The sequence below is a fragment of the Amborella trichopoda genome, chromosome 13, assembly GCF_054954075.1.
Source record: "Amborella trichopoda isolate Santa Cruz 75 chromosome 13, AtrichopodaSantaCruz75HAP2 v2.0, whole genome shotgun sequence".
Classification (NCBI taxonomy): domain Eukaryota; kingdom Viridiplantae; phylum Streptophyta; class Magnoliopsida; order Amborellales; family Amborellaceae; genus Amborella; species Amborella trichopoda.
In genome coordinates, this window is record NC_142348.1 from 1,894,360 (window position 1) to 1,909,956 (window position 15,597).

At 34.3% G+C, this 15,597-nt stretch overlaps 1 protein-coding gene across 2 annotated transcripts; it reads left to right on the forward strand.

The window, feature by feature from the left end:
- Window positions 1–3,286: 3,286 nt before the first annotated feature.
- Window positions 3,287–13,734, forward strand: LOC18428288 (ATP-dependent caseinolytic (Clp) protease/crotonase family protein). 2 transcript variants are annotated; one of them, XM_006837324.4, is made up of 8 exons: window positions 3,287–3,660; window positions 5,800–5,969; window positions 6,310–6,384; window positions 11,748–11,838; window positions 12,018–12,069; window positions 12,352–12,455; window positions 12,565–12,641; window positions 13,185–13,734. In XM_006837324.4, the coding sequence occupies exons 1-8, from the start codon at window positions 3,459–3,461 to the stop codon at window positions 13,359–13,361; spliced, it is 948 nt and encodes a 315-aa protein (XP_006837387.1). In that variant the 5' UTR covers window positions 3,287–3,458; the 3' UTR covers window positions 13,362–13,734. The 2 variants fall into 2 exon arrangements, 1 of the variants encoding a protein (XP_006837387.1); XR_016047900.1 differs by having other exon boundaries at window positions 3,303–3,660; window positions 11,591–11,838.
- Window positions 13,735–15,597: the final 1,863 nt, after the last annotated feature.

Consider the following 15,597-nt stretch of genomic DNA (forward strand, 5'->3'; position numbering starts at 1 on the left):
TCTGTCAAAAGCGCATATGCGCCTGTTTCTGATGCAGATGTGACCGCATCCTGCATAATGCAGTCGCATTTTAAAACATTGGTATCAGCAAACATCATTTGCTTAGTATGGCCCTCGAGGGACCACACTCCTACTGAGTTTATGTTCTACTATAATAAATATTTTTTATTACACATTCACAATACCTTTAAAGGTCACATAAACCCAACACCTCTCACCACCAAACACCTCTCTTTCTCTCCGTATACTTATTGTATATGTGGGAGGAGAGAGAGTAAGGGGATAGAGATGGGAAACACGAAAAGAGAGAGCGGGAGGAGATAAAGTGAGGGATTAGAGATGGGAAAGACGGAGAGAGAAAAGGGGGGTTGGGAAACAGAACTTTGAGAAGATGGCTTTTAGAAAAGACATGTCTTTTTAGATTTATTTAGCCTAGATAACAAGTTTAAAGTAACTCAGGGGGTTAAAACCTTAGGTCTATTATGAAATGAAACTTAAAAATAAGGGATATCGAGATATTTTCCTCTCTTTTTTTTTAGAACTTTGTGTCTATTCAATTGTACTCTTACAACCACCTATTTTAAAATTTAAAGGTCAATAATAATTTTGACCTCCATATATAAAAGATAAATGGCAAACACTTTTGGTATTGTTTTTTATATTCATGCAAAGATAAAGTTGTTTATTTATTCACTATGAAGAATTGAAGAACCAAAAAACTAGTAATAGCCCTTTTTTATTATACAATTAAGTGACAGTAAGGGAGATGACATGAAAATACTCGAGATAGTGTATCAAACTCAAAGATGAAAGAGAAAAAGTCTTATATGAAAAATAAGAAATACGAATTCCCAATGAACATAGCAAATGTCTTGTGATAAGTACATAGAGAAATATGTAGGAAGGTCCCCTGTTGATAAGTTGACGTTGTAATTGACGGACTCACCTGGTGAGAGAGTTTTTATACATATTGGAGGAATTTATCAAGATGCACTTTGAGTGATGATTTATTTGATGAAAAAAAGTTTATATAAGTTGTCCCTCTTATATTACTAAAGTAATCCAGCGCAAAATGTTGTTCCAATACTAAAAAAATCTTCAAACTGATCATCCCAAGCTTGAGTTGTATTTAAATAAAAAAGAAAGATATTTTATGTCATAAAAATAGTGTATTTTGTAATATATTTTGTATACCACCGATTATCACAATTAAACTGTTTATAGATCTACTTGATCCGTACCATATTGGGGGGGCTTAATGTTTCATAATTGGGGCTACCGATAAATTTTCATGCCATTGCAAAACTTTTGGCACTGAAACTACATCTTTTGGCACGGTTTTGAGGTGCGCCTTGCTTCAATAGCATAGGATTGGCATCTTTTACAAACGTCACCCTTATTTAATATTTTACCTAATTATTTTATTTTATTTCAAAGTGCTTGTCAACCTGGAATAGTTGAAAATGGGTGAAATATTAAGGAAAAAATTTATATAAGGTTGTAACATTATACCATTGAAGTGCGGTGCACCTAAAAAATAAAAAATAAAAATATTTTGAAATTGGAAAATCTTTCAATTAATCATCTTAACCTTGAGACATAAGATATAAAGAAAAAAAATTCAAGTTCTTAAAATAGTGTACCATGTAATAAATTATTTGGACTATCTATTTTCAATATTTTCAAGTCTTTATAGATATACTCGATTTGCATTATTTTTAGAAGTCTAAATTCATAACTAGAGTTAAACATGGATTTTCAAATGGTGATAAAGTTTTTGACACCGGAACTACATCTTTCAACGAAAGTTATAGGTGCGATTTACTATAAGGTGGAAATATTAAAGCCAAAATATTTTAGACTTATGTGGGATTCTACTATCCATTTACTCCCTCAGGTAAAATCTAATATAGAAGTAATTTTAAGTCTCTAAATTTTAAGGATATAACCTCTACAAACCTCAATAAAAAAAAGATTTCTGAATTTGAACTCTATTTGTACTAGAAAATAAAAAGTCCCAAGATTTAACACAGCGCCAAAAAAGTCAAAATTCATAATCCGGTTCCTAAAATTTTGAATTAAAAAAAACACCTCCGAGTAGGTATTTTGAATTAGGTGGGTATGTACATTGTACTGCTCCCGCCCGAGCAGATTATGCACACAAATTAAATGTGATAGGGCAAGTATATTTTGATAATGTCCACAAATTAATGTTTTACTATTGGAAAAAGTTTCCATATGGTTGACGCACCTGAAAAATGATTATATGGAGAATATTGTTTTGAAGTTGGAAAATTTGATCATCTCCACATTGAGATATGTGAAAAAAAACAAAATTTTTATGTATAAAAAATTATATATCTTGTGATATAGGAACAATTGTTTCATGTGGGCTAGAGGTATAAAGCATCCATCTTAAAAATGAATGCAAGTAGGTGGTACATCTAAAAACAATTGTAATTAATCATCCGAATATTTTATTAATATATTATTATTTTTTAGTTTTCAAATTTTATTTATTTATCATATTCATGATCTCTGTGTTAAATATTATATAGTTTCTAAAAATTAAGATCAAATTATATTTTAAAAAGTACTTATTGTCAAGCCCAGATTTGTACATGTGCGGACTTTGCCCACATGCTAACTACGTCCGCAACATTTATCTAGAGTGTCTATTTTCAAGATTTTTATTTATTTATAAATTTAATTGATTTAAACTATTTATGAAATTTGAAATTTTATAATTAGAGATGAACATAAATTCTCGCGCCATTCTAAATCTTAGAAACCAAAATTGAATTTTATGACTAAGTTTGAAAGTGCACCTTATTGTTTAGAAAAAAGTTTATATAAGGTTGCAACCTTAAGATGTAGAATTACGGATGCACCTCAAAAATCTATCGAAAAGGTTGTTTTAATGATGAAAAATCCTACATTTTATCATCTCGACATCAAGATGTATGAATATAAAAAATAAAAATAAAAATTGAATCTCAGAATTAGTACATCTTGCAACATATTATCTAGACGTCCATTTTCAAGATTTTCATATGTTTATAGATCTTCTTGATTTTAATCATTTTTGACATTTTAAATTTTCTAAGTAGATATAAAAATAGATTTTAAAATAATACTAATAATTTTTTACAACAAAATTATATGATAAAATTTAGAGGTGCACCTTAATTGGATTGTTTAAGGTTGCAACCTTATAGAAACCGCACCCGTTTGTTTAGGACTGCAGCCTTATGAAAACCCTACCCTTTAATATTTTCAAAATCTTATAGCATAATTGAAATTGCCTTCTATGTTATGGGCATTTCTTCAACGCGTTGTCACTAACGCCTCCAAAATCTATTTATGCTCAGCCCTCCCTCACTCTTTTAGCCTTTTTATTCACAATAATAAGCAAAACAAATTCTGATTTTCCATTACTGTTTCCTCTGCAACTGAATATGCATCCATTGTTCGCAAAACCCAATTCCACTTACTGCAAAATAAGGCCTTTTTTTCAGTATGGATTATCGGAAATATATTATGGAAAGAGCAAGCTTTGGCAGTGGGGTTTTGTTTGCTATGCTCAAGGATTTAGAAACCTCATATTGGAGACTGTTCCTGACTATGTCAGGGTGCAGAAGCTCTCTGGCTATGATTCAGGTATGGAGGAATCTGTTGCATAATGCACTTTTCTTTATTTGATCTCTCTCTCTCTCTCTCTCTCTCCCCTCCCCCCCCCCCCCCCCCCCCCCCCCCCCCCAAATTGTTCAAGCCCAATTATGGTTTTGGGCATCTCTATCTCTTTTAGTTTTTGTTATTTTTTTTGGTATCTCTATTTCTTGTAAGCTCAATTATGTCTCTGGGTATCTCTCTCTCTTTTATGCTCTATTAGTTTTGGCTCTCTTTCTCTCTGATTTGATTTTATATTGTGGTTTTGGGTTTCTCTTTCTCTGTGTGGTTTTGATCACAATTATGGTTGTGGAATTTGGTAGTCATTTGCTGTTATTGTCTTTTCATTATTTCTGCAATCATGGGAGCTGTAATCTTTTGGATTGAGTGATGCTAAATTATATTCTGCTGTCTTATGCGTAACTGAAACTACATTGGGTTCATGGTTTTCTTCCTATGTAAATTATAATTGGTTTTGATTTCATGCAACTGTCTTATATTAATTTAGTGAAATGCAACTTTCCAGACCATCTTTGGAGCACTTGTTTCACCTTATTTTTCTAGCACACACTCAATTCACAATGATGAACAATTTCAAAAAAATAAAAAAAGAAAAATTGAATACGGACCATAAAAATTGCTATTTGTAACCCAGTGAGCGTAACCCCTCCATTTGATAGGATGATTAGTTCTAGGCCTTACGAAGTAATTATTTTTTATCCCGATTTTTGTAGAAGTCTTAATTGACATTGGATGCAATTTAAAAAAAAAAAAAAAAAAAAAATGAAAAATTGATTTTGAGTTCTTAAAGGTCTAGATCTCAATGCCCACCAATGGACTAATGGACTATCTAGATTCATTGTTGGAGAGTGACTCATTTTGAAGTTTTATTGGATGTATTGGAGAGTGACTCATTTTGAACTTTTATGGGATGTAAATTCAATTCTTTTCCTCGTGGGTGTTGATTGTTGGAATGAAGAGAGTGCAATTGCAAACTTTGGGATCATGCAAATGTCGAACGGGGTTTTCTAAAAGAGCACTTTCATCAATATCATAATATAACAGTGATATGTAATCACCCTATATGTATATATAACTTTTGCATATTTATGCACTTGTATGTATACTAATCTAAGTATTTTTGCAAATATTTGCTGATAAATGCTGAAAAACACATCGAAATCATTGAATAACAATTCACAATTATAATAACTCTGCCACTTAGTGATGTAATATTAATCACTAAACTAGGTTAGCTAGTTACTAATGAGTAATAACCACATAGTAAAATATTTGACATGTCCATAAATTGCTCAAAATATTTGACAAATCTACTTCTTTGTTAATGCTTTTTTCCTAAAATCACTTTTGGGGGTCGGGATATCTATACACCTAGTGAATATACTAATATCTCTTATGCTTGTCTTTTTTAACTTCATTTTACTTGTCTTTTGAATGGAGGAATAAGATTCGTGTAGCTGACCCTAAATAGTCGAGAATGGCCTGGGGCCTTGGCGGTAGTAGTGCCGAGCTCCATGGTGAGGTCTCTGACTCCATTCTCACTAATGTGTAGGGGCCCAAATCCCTACTTACTTACTACTTTTGGGAAGGGGCTGGGGTCGTGGTGGTAGCACCCATATCCTAGTCACCACATTGTGGTTTCCATTCCTACTACTAACACCACTCCACTAACACCTTCAAAAAGCCAACTCCTAATCTACTTTGAAAAAACGGGTAAGGGCCTTTCTTCCCTACTGAATTACCCAAAAAAAAAAAAAAAGTTGGGATAAGGCTTGGATGATGATGATGATTGCTTGTCTTATGCAGTTTCTATTTCTTATGCAGTTTCTATTAATATGTATTTCTTGAAACTGTTCTTCCTTGAATACTTTGCCACTTTTATTAAATCTGAAATTGGAAATGTTTTACCTTGCTTTCTTTTTATAGCAAAAATAACTATATTTCGGTGACTTTCAAAGTTATTTGATTTTTGGGTCTAATGTCTCTGCATTAATATCATGATTTCTTTCACATTTGTTTACCATTAACATTTATAGGAAATAAAAAACTCTTTACTGGTCACTTTGATTAAACATAATTGTTCATTGTGGTTTCCCACTACAATTACAGGAATCTATGAGGTGAACTTAGACAGGCCGGGAGCAAAGAATGCCATTGGAAAGGATATGTTAAAAGGATTGCAAAACACTCTGGAGGTTGTAAATGGAGATTCGTCTGCTCGTGTTTTAATGCTTTGTAGCTTAGTTCCTCAAGTCTTTTGTGCTGGTGCTGACCTCAAGGCAAGAATCTACACCCTGCCCTTTTTTCCTTTTTATGAATTGGGCTTCATTTCATCTGTGGTTGAAAATAATAACGTCCCAAGATTGAACAGGGACTGTCCAATTTCTGGAGAGCAAGATCTAAGAGTTAAAGAACTCCAAATCCTTTTTTTTTTTGGAAACATCCATGTGGTGATTGGGTGGATCCCAAAATCCTCCAATGTCGCTCTTTTGCACAAGGGAGTAAATGTACAGTATGCTCCTATGGGGGCATATGCTATACACGTTCATTAGATTTATTGTTTTAAAAATAATCATTATGACTTATAAGGATGTGCTAAGTTGCTTGATGTTTTTGCAGGAGCGTAAGATCATGAGCCCTCCCGAGGTTGAGTATTTTGTGAACTCTTTACGCTCAACCTTCTCATTTTTAGAGGTTAGTGCTCACTATACTCAGTATTCTACAGTTCTACTTGTTTATTTTTTCACCTGTTTTGGTGTTAGAAGACATTGAAATCTTTGACACTTCTTCCCCATGGTCGGTTTATACCATGGGAATGTTAGAAACTAAAGTGGAACTGTCTTTGTTCAACAAAGTTTATCTTTATACAATTATAGTGCATCTAAAGGTCGGGTCGTGCTGTCAATTATAATTTTCAAAGTTAGAAGTCGTGGGAGGGTGATAGAGTCCAGAATTTCATACCTACATTTATGGTCTAGTTATTTGTATCCACAATTATGTCAAACACAAATGATGTGCATAAGAATTGTCAGGGCGATGAGAAAATGTTGCAGCCAAGGGAGATCACATAGAATACTGAAGTAGGTGCATTGTAAGATGGAGATTTGAGAGGTTATAATAAAAAATTAATTACTTATATGATGTTTTATTTTTGGTTTAAAATTTGTGAGTGTAAAACCCTAAATCTGTATAAAACTTGGATTCAATGTCGATGTGCACTGCATTGTGTGATGTGCCAATTGCCAACATGAGACTTTTATCCAACGGTTACCATATGAGAAACATTGGAAATAGTTTTTCATATGAAAAACTACTTATGATTAGCATCGTAAGAAACATGCTTGTCTTGTTTTGCTCAAATTGAAACTCCCAAATAGATTTAAGACAAAAATAAAAAGAAAATTGCATGTTTGAGGCCAGAGATAAAGAAAATTTCTTATGGAAATTGGAAAGATAGAAATAAAAAAAAGAATTGAGATGTGAAATCATGTTGGTCCTACATCTATGTCCATGATATGAATGTCAAAAGATAATTCATCGCTGCATTTATATTACTCTACCGTGTTATGCTTTTAGCTCTTCTTTATTTGCAAATCATATTCTAAAACAGATGATCCCCACCATGAAGTCGTTTCTCTAAAATCTTCTGGCATTTCTATTCATCCACATAATGCAAATCATATTCTAAAACAGATGATCCTCACCATGAAGTTGTTTCTCAAAAATCTTTTGGCATTTCTAACCAATACTTCTCAATTTGTACCACTCTCTGTAGATATTCATCCCCATATGGAAGTCAAGAGGTTGGCGTACAACAATGAGCGATAAAATTGACTCTCTAGAGTTGTCAGCCATGTAACCTGACTGCCGTATTTTGTTTAGTTGGTGCTTGAGTTATACCTTGTTACCAATAGTCCTCTAGGTTACAGTTGACATGGGAGCAATGAGACCCAACATTATTCATGGTGTCCACTAAGAAATGAGGGTCTGCTTTTTATGTGCATTTTAGGCCTCAGACTGCAGAGAAACCCATGGTATAAATGCCTTGAAAAAGCTTGATTGCATGTATGTTGGTTTGCTTTCTGAAATCTAGATTGTGGGATTTTCTAATGGGGTGTTCCAAACAGGTCAAGGAACGCATAGCCTTTGCACAATCAACAATGCAAGGCTGACTTATAAGCTAAGAGAAAGTTGTATGTAAGCCTCTTTGCCAGGGTTGCAGTGATGTAGTGGAAAACATTTACAGGGAGAGAAAAAGAAATAATCTATTAACTGGAAGTTAAAGATGAAGCCTACAAGCCAGGGTCCAATGGCTCTTCACTGGTTAAACCAGAAATACGACATAATCTAAAAAAAGTCGACTTTACTTCTAGATCCTCTACATGGATCCTTATTTACAATTAAAGACCTTATTAAGAACCCAAAATTTAATTCTAATTGAAATAGAAGTCCTAATTAAAACAAAATTTCTAGTGACATTGTTACCCCCCGATAAATTAAATAATTGCATAAGGACTCTTAACAACTTTCCTAAAAAGCCCCTAAAACATAAAACTAAAAGAATCCTAAAATCCATTAAAGAAAACTTTAAAAACCTAAAAAAATCCCTAAAAGATCCACTAAAATGCATCCCCAAAATTTTTACAAAAAATTTAAAAATATGAGGCATCCTATCCTGCATTAGAAAGCATCATCAACTGAAACAAGGGTAGCCACATGTTAAGTGGGCTTTCTATAACTTTGATGGACTAGATGGGCCTATCCAATTTTTTTATCAGTCAGGTGGGCTTTATATTCGACAAGGGATATAGCAATTTCAAATTTTACCTTTTACACCATTTTTGAGTCATCTTGGAGGTACCCTTGTGAGATCTAGGGTGTGATACTGATGCAAAAGGAGTCCGGGAAATTAAATCTGGCTTTCTTTCGATCTTAAAGAAGCAAAAATTCAATAATAATGGGGGAATAATATGGCTGTAAATCAAGCCATAGGAAGAAGAAACTTTGTTTCTTCATTCATAAAAATATCTCTACAAAATATCCAAGTTCCTCTCTAAGGGAAAATTTCCACCTTAAATACAAGCCAAAAAGAAATAATAAGAAAACCCAAAAATAGACTCTATCTCTCTCTCAAACCCAATAAAATAACAATTAATTAAATCCTAACTAAATACCCCTTTCCAAACTTTCTTATTTTCTCTCATAGATCATCTTTTCTAGGAAATTTCTCTACCCTTTACGTGATCAACCCCCTCCTATCATTCTCTTTCTAATTATCTAATAATCCTACCAAAAATAGGATCATGGAATTCTACAAACAAGGAAATTCATCCTAAATAAAATAAAAATCCCTTTTTAATCTCTATATGAATATCCCCAAAATTCAGTCCCAACAATAGATACAAATAAAAATAAAAACAAAATCTTGGATGCGATTTGCATCATACTCCCTGGGTTGGAAAAAAATGTTGTCTCGAGTTTTTCCTGATGCATCTTCATCGTCCTTCCTTAGTTGACGGTGAAGCCCTACTTCTCCATGCAGTTGTTCTTTGTATGGCATGAACCGGGATGCATCTTCGATAGTCCTCCATTCGGCATGTGTGGCTCAAAACAAATTGCTAATTGAGGGATCAAAATCATCCCTCCTTGCGGAAGAAGGAGCATTGTTTCTCACCTAATAAGTTTGATTCATGATTGAAGAAGCTTTCTCCCATGTCTAGTCTTGAAAGAATTGGCACGGAAATAAGCAAATACCAACTAACTCCATGATTTCAGCATAAGTTGCAAACTTTACTGAGTCCCAAAAATCTCCAAGAAAGTGAGGTTTAGATAGCCTACAAATCATTAGCAACTTTCTGTTGTAAATTCCAACAATAATTACCCCAACTGTATAAGTCATTTCACAAGTACCAGCATCTGTGGCTCTCACATAACCATAAGCCACACTTTGTTTATTAAAAGGCCCAACAAGATTCAACCATGGATAAACAAGAAGCTTGTACACTCTCATGCTCGAAGGTTCAAGCTTTTTGTTTGAAACTCAAAGCAACTCCTTTCCTGCCATCAAAGGCATAAGCCAATAGTGAGAGATCAAGCCAATGTGGTTGAAGGTCAAGCCATTGACTTGAAACCCCATCTATTAGATAATGCCAATTGTTGCCACTTTTGTTGAGTAAAATTTCAAAAGAAGACCATGCGTGCCCCAATAAAATGTGTCTAAACCCAACTTAATATTCAAGCTATAAACTTGAGCACCCAAGACTGAATTTCTTGGATTCAAGCATGCACACATGCTGATAACAAAAGGAAAAGCAAAATCACTTGATCTAAAACTATGACAAATCATAAGAGGTAAGATTTTTACATCACTTCCAAACATACCTCCTTTGAGAAATCCACTCAAAACAACCTCACAAAATATTTGGCACTATAATTCATAGAATCAAGCATCAAGGTTGTAGCAAGCAGCTTACCAACTTTGCAATGGGGTGATAAAAGTGCATTGGCAATGCAAGGGTCACTAATGAATCCTGACCTCATAGATTTTCTTAATAACTATTATAATCTTTGTACCTCTGTTGCACCACTCAAATATGTAAACACCAATAAGAGTAGAATAACAAAGTCGAAAACCATGGGTCTTCATCTCCTTCAAAAGTTGTAACCTATTATCAAAGAAATTTGAGAAAATTCGGCCCTGAATTTTGAAATGAACTAAGATAAGTCATGTGTTTAACCCATAGTTTCTTTCAACACAAAATACATGAGTTGTGATTGGAATCTTCCACTCATTATAAAGCAATGACTTAGCCTTTCTTGCACTATGGAGGAACATCATTATCAACTTCAAGGTGGACATTGCTTATGTCAAAGATATTGTTAAGAAACCAAGCTGAAAACACCTTTAGTTCCTTAGTGTGCATCTCCCATGGCCTCTCAAAATCAGAAAACACATTAAGATAAACAATGCCTTTACTAGAATTATCCTCAATATCACTTTCATCTGTAGGTTGTCGCATAGAGAGTAGAGCCACACCCTCCTCTTTGGAAGACTTGGGTGAAATCTCCTCACTCAATGACCACAAAGATGGTTCATGTCTAACCATCAACACTTTACTTTGATCATAATCCACTGTCTCTGCTTTCTCATCCAATCCCAAATCCCCATTGATGACAATTATGGGTTGTTCCTCGTTCATTAGAAGTGATGCACTTAAGAATTCAACATTGTCTTTAATAGAGATAATGTTACAAGTTAAAAATTCCTTTTGATCTACACAATGATGAATTTTGCAATTAACAGATGGATGCCCTTTCCAAACTTCCTATTTTCTCTCATAGATCCTCTTTTTTAGGAAATTTCTCTATCCCTTACGTGATCAACCCTCTCCCATCATTCTCTTTTTAATTATCTAACAATCCTACCAAAAATAAGATCGGAATCCTACAAACTAGGATATCTATCCTAAATAAAATAAAAATCCTTTTTTAACCCCTATATGAATATCCTTAAAATTCAGTTCCAACAATAAATAAAAATAAATATCTTGGATGCGATTTGCATCAGATACTATTTGAGTGCTTGAGTGAAGTACACAGTTAGGGAGGCTTAACTGTGAGGCAGACCAAAGCAAAACCAAGAAAATTGGAAGGCCTCATGCGCACACACAAACACAAACACACACACACTCACACACATGCACGCACACACATACTCGCAGAGAGAGAGAGAGGTTCTTTTCATTGGTATAATCAACATATATTTGGTTGTTGCAATGAATATTAATCTGATTGGCTATGGGAATTTATAGTTCATCAAATTCATTGCCATCCAATGAAAAGTTGGGCAGTGACGTAGAGTGTGGGACATGCCATAAACAGGAGATGACCCCAATGACAGGTACCACTCTCCCTCCAACACCCTTCATTTCACTGGACTGTGACGTCTGCAATCAACTATAAGTTTTCCAAGATCACAGTATGCTTTCTCTTTCCTGTTGGACACGGACTGTTGTTTGCTTCCATAGCAATGAACTACTTGGACTCAATTGTGACAGGCACTTTGTATACCCACAATTGCTATCATTGAAGGAGCAGCATTGGGTGGTGGATTGGAATTGGCTTTATCATGTGATCTACGGATATGTGGTATGGCATGGTTAAATCAAAACTCAATTTCTTGAGTTACGATATGTAATTTTTAATCCACTAAAAAGTTTTGCCAGGAAAAAATAAATACTTGTTGTTAATTAGACAATAAAATTTGAATAATTTTCATCATAGTCCCAGATACTGATAGGTTCTTGGTGCCATGTTGAATGATACAGGAGAGGATGCAGTCTTTAGCATGCCAGAGACAGGGCTTGCTATAATTCCTGGGTGGGTGCTGCAGTCTTTTTGAAATTGGGAGTTTCATGAATAACATCTGCTTAATGGTAGAAAGACCTTTTATTTGTTTAAGTTGTAGAGCTCTTTCAACATTATCTACCCAAAACAAAAATGCTCTTTCAACATTCAATATTTGCGAATTGTTCTCGTCATTTAGTAATATTACTTTGGGTAATTTTAGTTGGCACTGTTCTCTCATTCCATATTAAAGGGAAGTTGTGATGGAAAACTGTATGACGGAATATGCATTTTCCGAAATTTTTTTGTTTCCAGTGCAGGTGGCACCCAACGGCTTCCTAGGTTAGTTGGTAGATCTGTAGCAAAAGAGCTGATCTTCACTGGACGAAAGATTTCTGGCAAAGATGCATTATCATTGGGTAAGAGCACTCCTCTCTCTCTCTCTCTCTCTCTCTCTCTCTCTCTCTCTCAATGGGTATGTTGCACAAATATTAGAACTCACAGATGCCTAAAATGTTGGGAACACAGGCCTTGTCAACCACTGTGTCCCATCAGGAGAAGCATACTCAAAGGCTCTTGAAATAGCCAGAGATATCAACCAAAAGGTAAAAAATCTCAATTTAAAGAAGCTCAATCCCATGGGTAGACCATCATTCCTGGTGCATATTCTTTCTGTTTACATTATATATATTTTTTTGAATGTTAAAATACATTATTTTTTTGTTTACATTTTTTCCTTTATACAACGGTGGTATCATGCATTCATCACTAATTCTTCAAGCCATCTACCTGTTTCCTTTTTCTCAATTTAGAGTACACTTATATGGTATCATAGGGTGGTATTGCATATTTGTATATATGCATTTGTGCACATGCAGCATATAGGAACTGACTGTGGTTTGGGATGTTATGATAGAAACTTGTTGGATGGGGAATTAATGGTTGTTTTAGCATGTTACGTACATGTGGCATGTGTAGAAGCACATATGCATGTCTTTATGTATGTCTTCAGGAACTTGCACAGTAGTTTAGTGGATGTAACATAGAGAACTTGTTGGGGAGTGTGTAGTTAATGTTTTTCTTTTACACATACTACGTACTTCTTAGGAAGGAAGGTAGTAAATAATGTGTTTAATTGATTCATGTAGGGGCCATTGGCTGTTAGGATGGCTAAACATGCCATAGATCGAGGGTCGGACATGGACTTGTCTTCAGGGATGGCAGTTGAGCGGGAGTGTTACGGGCAAGTGTTGGATTCAAGAGATCGATTGGAAGGACTAGTGGCCTTTGCTGAGAAAAGGAAGCCAATTTACAGTGGCCAATGAAATGTTCCTTATAAATTATTGTGCATTGCACTCCCAAATATGGGATTGTGTATTATAAAACCATTAATTTTTTAACAAGAAGGTCATGATCACCTTGGTTATAAGATGTGAAATTGGGTGGCTAGGAGCGTGTCTTTTATCCTCACAAAGTTTGACGAAATTTTTGTTGGTATGAGTGTTGTGAATTGTACACCCTCAGCCATCCAATTTCACACAACTTAGAGAATAATTGTGACCTTCTGCCAAAGGTAAATGATCTTTCTGTATGTTCTTTTGCTCCAATTTTGATTGATTAAGTTCAATTATGCTCTTCACTTTGGATGCTCTTCACATAAACCCTGAATAAAGGAATATGGTAATATTTAAGAACTTAGAGCTTGGACTGTGGACTGTATTAAGGCAATGGTGGTTGTATATGGTATTTGTAGATGGAGTTGGGGTGTGTCATTTGACTTTGGGGCCTTTCCAAGTTCTGCAACACATTTTTACTTTGTTGTTAGATAATTGCCAAAATGATAGTGACATTAACCTGTGGAATCCATTTTTTAATTAAGAACATAATTTTTTCTTATGATTTGTTATGGCAAATGTAAGATTATCCATAGAAAAGGAAATAAATGAGGTAAATTTAGTAGTTATGAAAGTTCTTGTGTGTGTGTGTGTGTGTGTGTGTGAGAGAGAGAGAGAGAGAGAGAGAGATTACAACAGTCTCGAGGTTATGGCAGGAATCCTGCAAATAGAACCCATCCACTGCTTCTCCCATGATCTCTTTTAATGTTGAGCATGTATACCATGCAACCTGGGGAGTATACTGTACATCTACTCCCTTGGGTAGAGGACCTAGTTGAGAGATTTGCTTGATTCAAATTTTTTTGAACCACCTAAGAATAATTACATGATCTTCACTAGAAATTTTTGAGTTTTCTAAACTTGGATCACACTCTCCATAAAGTGAACGGTCTATGTTCAATCTTGAAACATTATTTTTTAAAATGCATAGAGAGTGCAACTTGGAAACTTTTTTATTGATATTAGCATAAAATTACTTGTAGATTGAATTTTACCTAAAGAGAATAAATGCAACGTATACTCCTAATCATTTGGCTTTAATATTTGAAGGAAGGCATCCCACTTAATACACCATAATAGTCCTGGGACCTCATTTGAAGAACAATATAATCTTAGATGTATTCTTGCTTATGTATTAGTTAGATTAGCAAGGATTTAAATCTTGAACTCTTAAAGAGTGTCCTTTAGAAGAGTCTTGACCCAATTGAAAATCGCTGAATTATCATTTTGTTTTTCCTTCCTAAACTTTTTAAGTTTGTCTGGAAAAATACGCTCTAGTACTTGATCAACTATTTTATTAAAAAATACTTAGAATAGTCATATTCTAAATCTTGAACAATTTGAGATATTTCAATAATTTACCTCACTTGATCTGCCCTACCAAATGACCTAGATACCTCAAATTGTTCCAAATTTCAAACATTTAATATTTTTTCGTCACTAATCTATATTGTTATGAGTTTTACTTAAAATAAGCACAGGTACTTATATTATTTGGCTCAACTTAACTTGTTTTGAGCCAAATAATGAAACTAACCTCACTTGCTTTGGCCCCCAAATCCTAATGCTTTTCTTTTTCATAAAAAAAATATTGCACCAGATTTGGAATATAAAACAAGGCACATTTTGATAATGGGCTAAATGACTAAAATGCCCATACATGTTTAAGATTTAAAATCCAAGACATTGGCATTTTGAGCATTTTAACAAAATAGTCCAAAGGGGTACTTGCATTAAATGATGTTATTAAAAAAACCAAAAACCACTCCATTGATAAATTGGCTGATGAGATCATCTTCGTGAACCCTTGAGGTTGGTTGATTACTGTAAGTGAATTTATCAAAAGGTGCCTACGAAATGAAGTATTTATTCATTTCTTTTGATATAAGTTTCAACGTTTTTTTTTTTTGCGTAATTCAATAATTCAGTGAGGAAGACATGCCTCTACCCATTTTTTCAATAGATTAAGGAGTTGCATTTTGAAGGTGTTAATTGGGAGTGTCAACGGTAGAAATAGATACCACGATGAGGTAATTGGGTGTGGGGATGCTACCACCAGGACCAAGCCCTTTTCCTGATATAAATTTAAACTACCCATCAAAATACACATGATCACCAATTGGTATAATTGAAAAGCGTAAAATGCAAAATTGTTGATAAGTGAGGT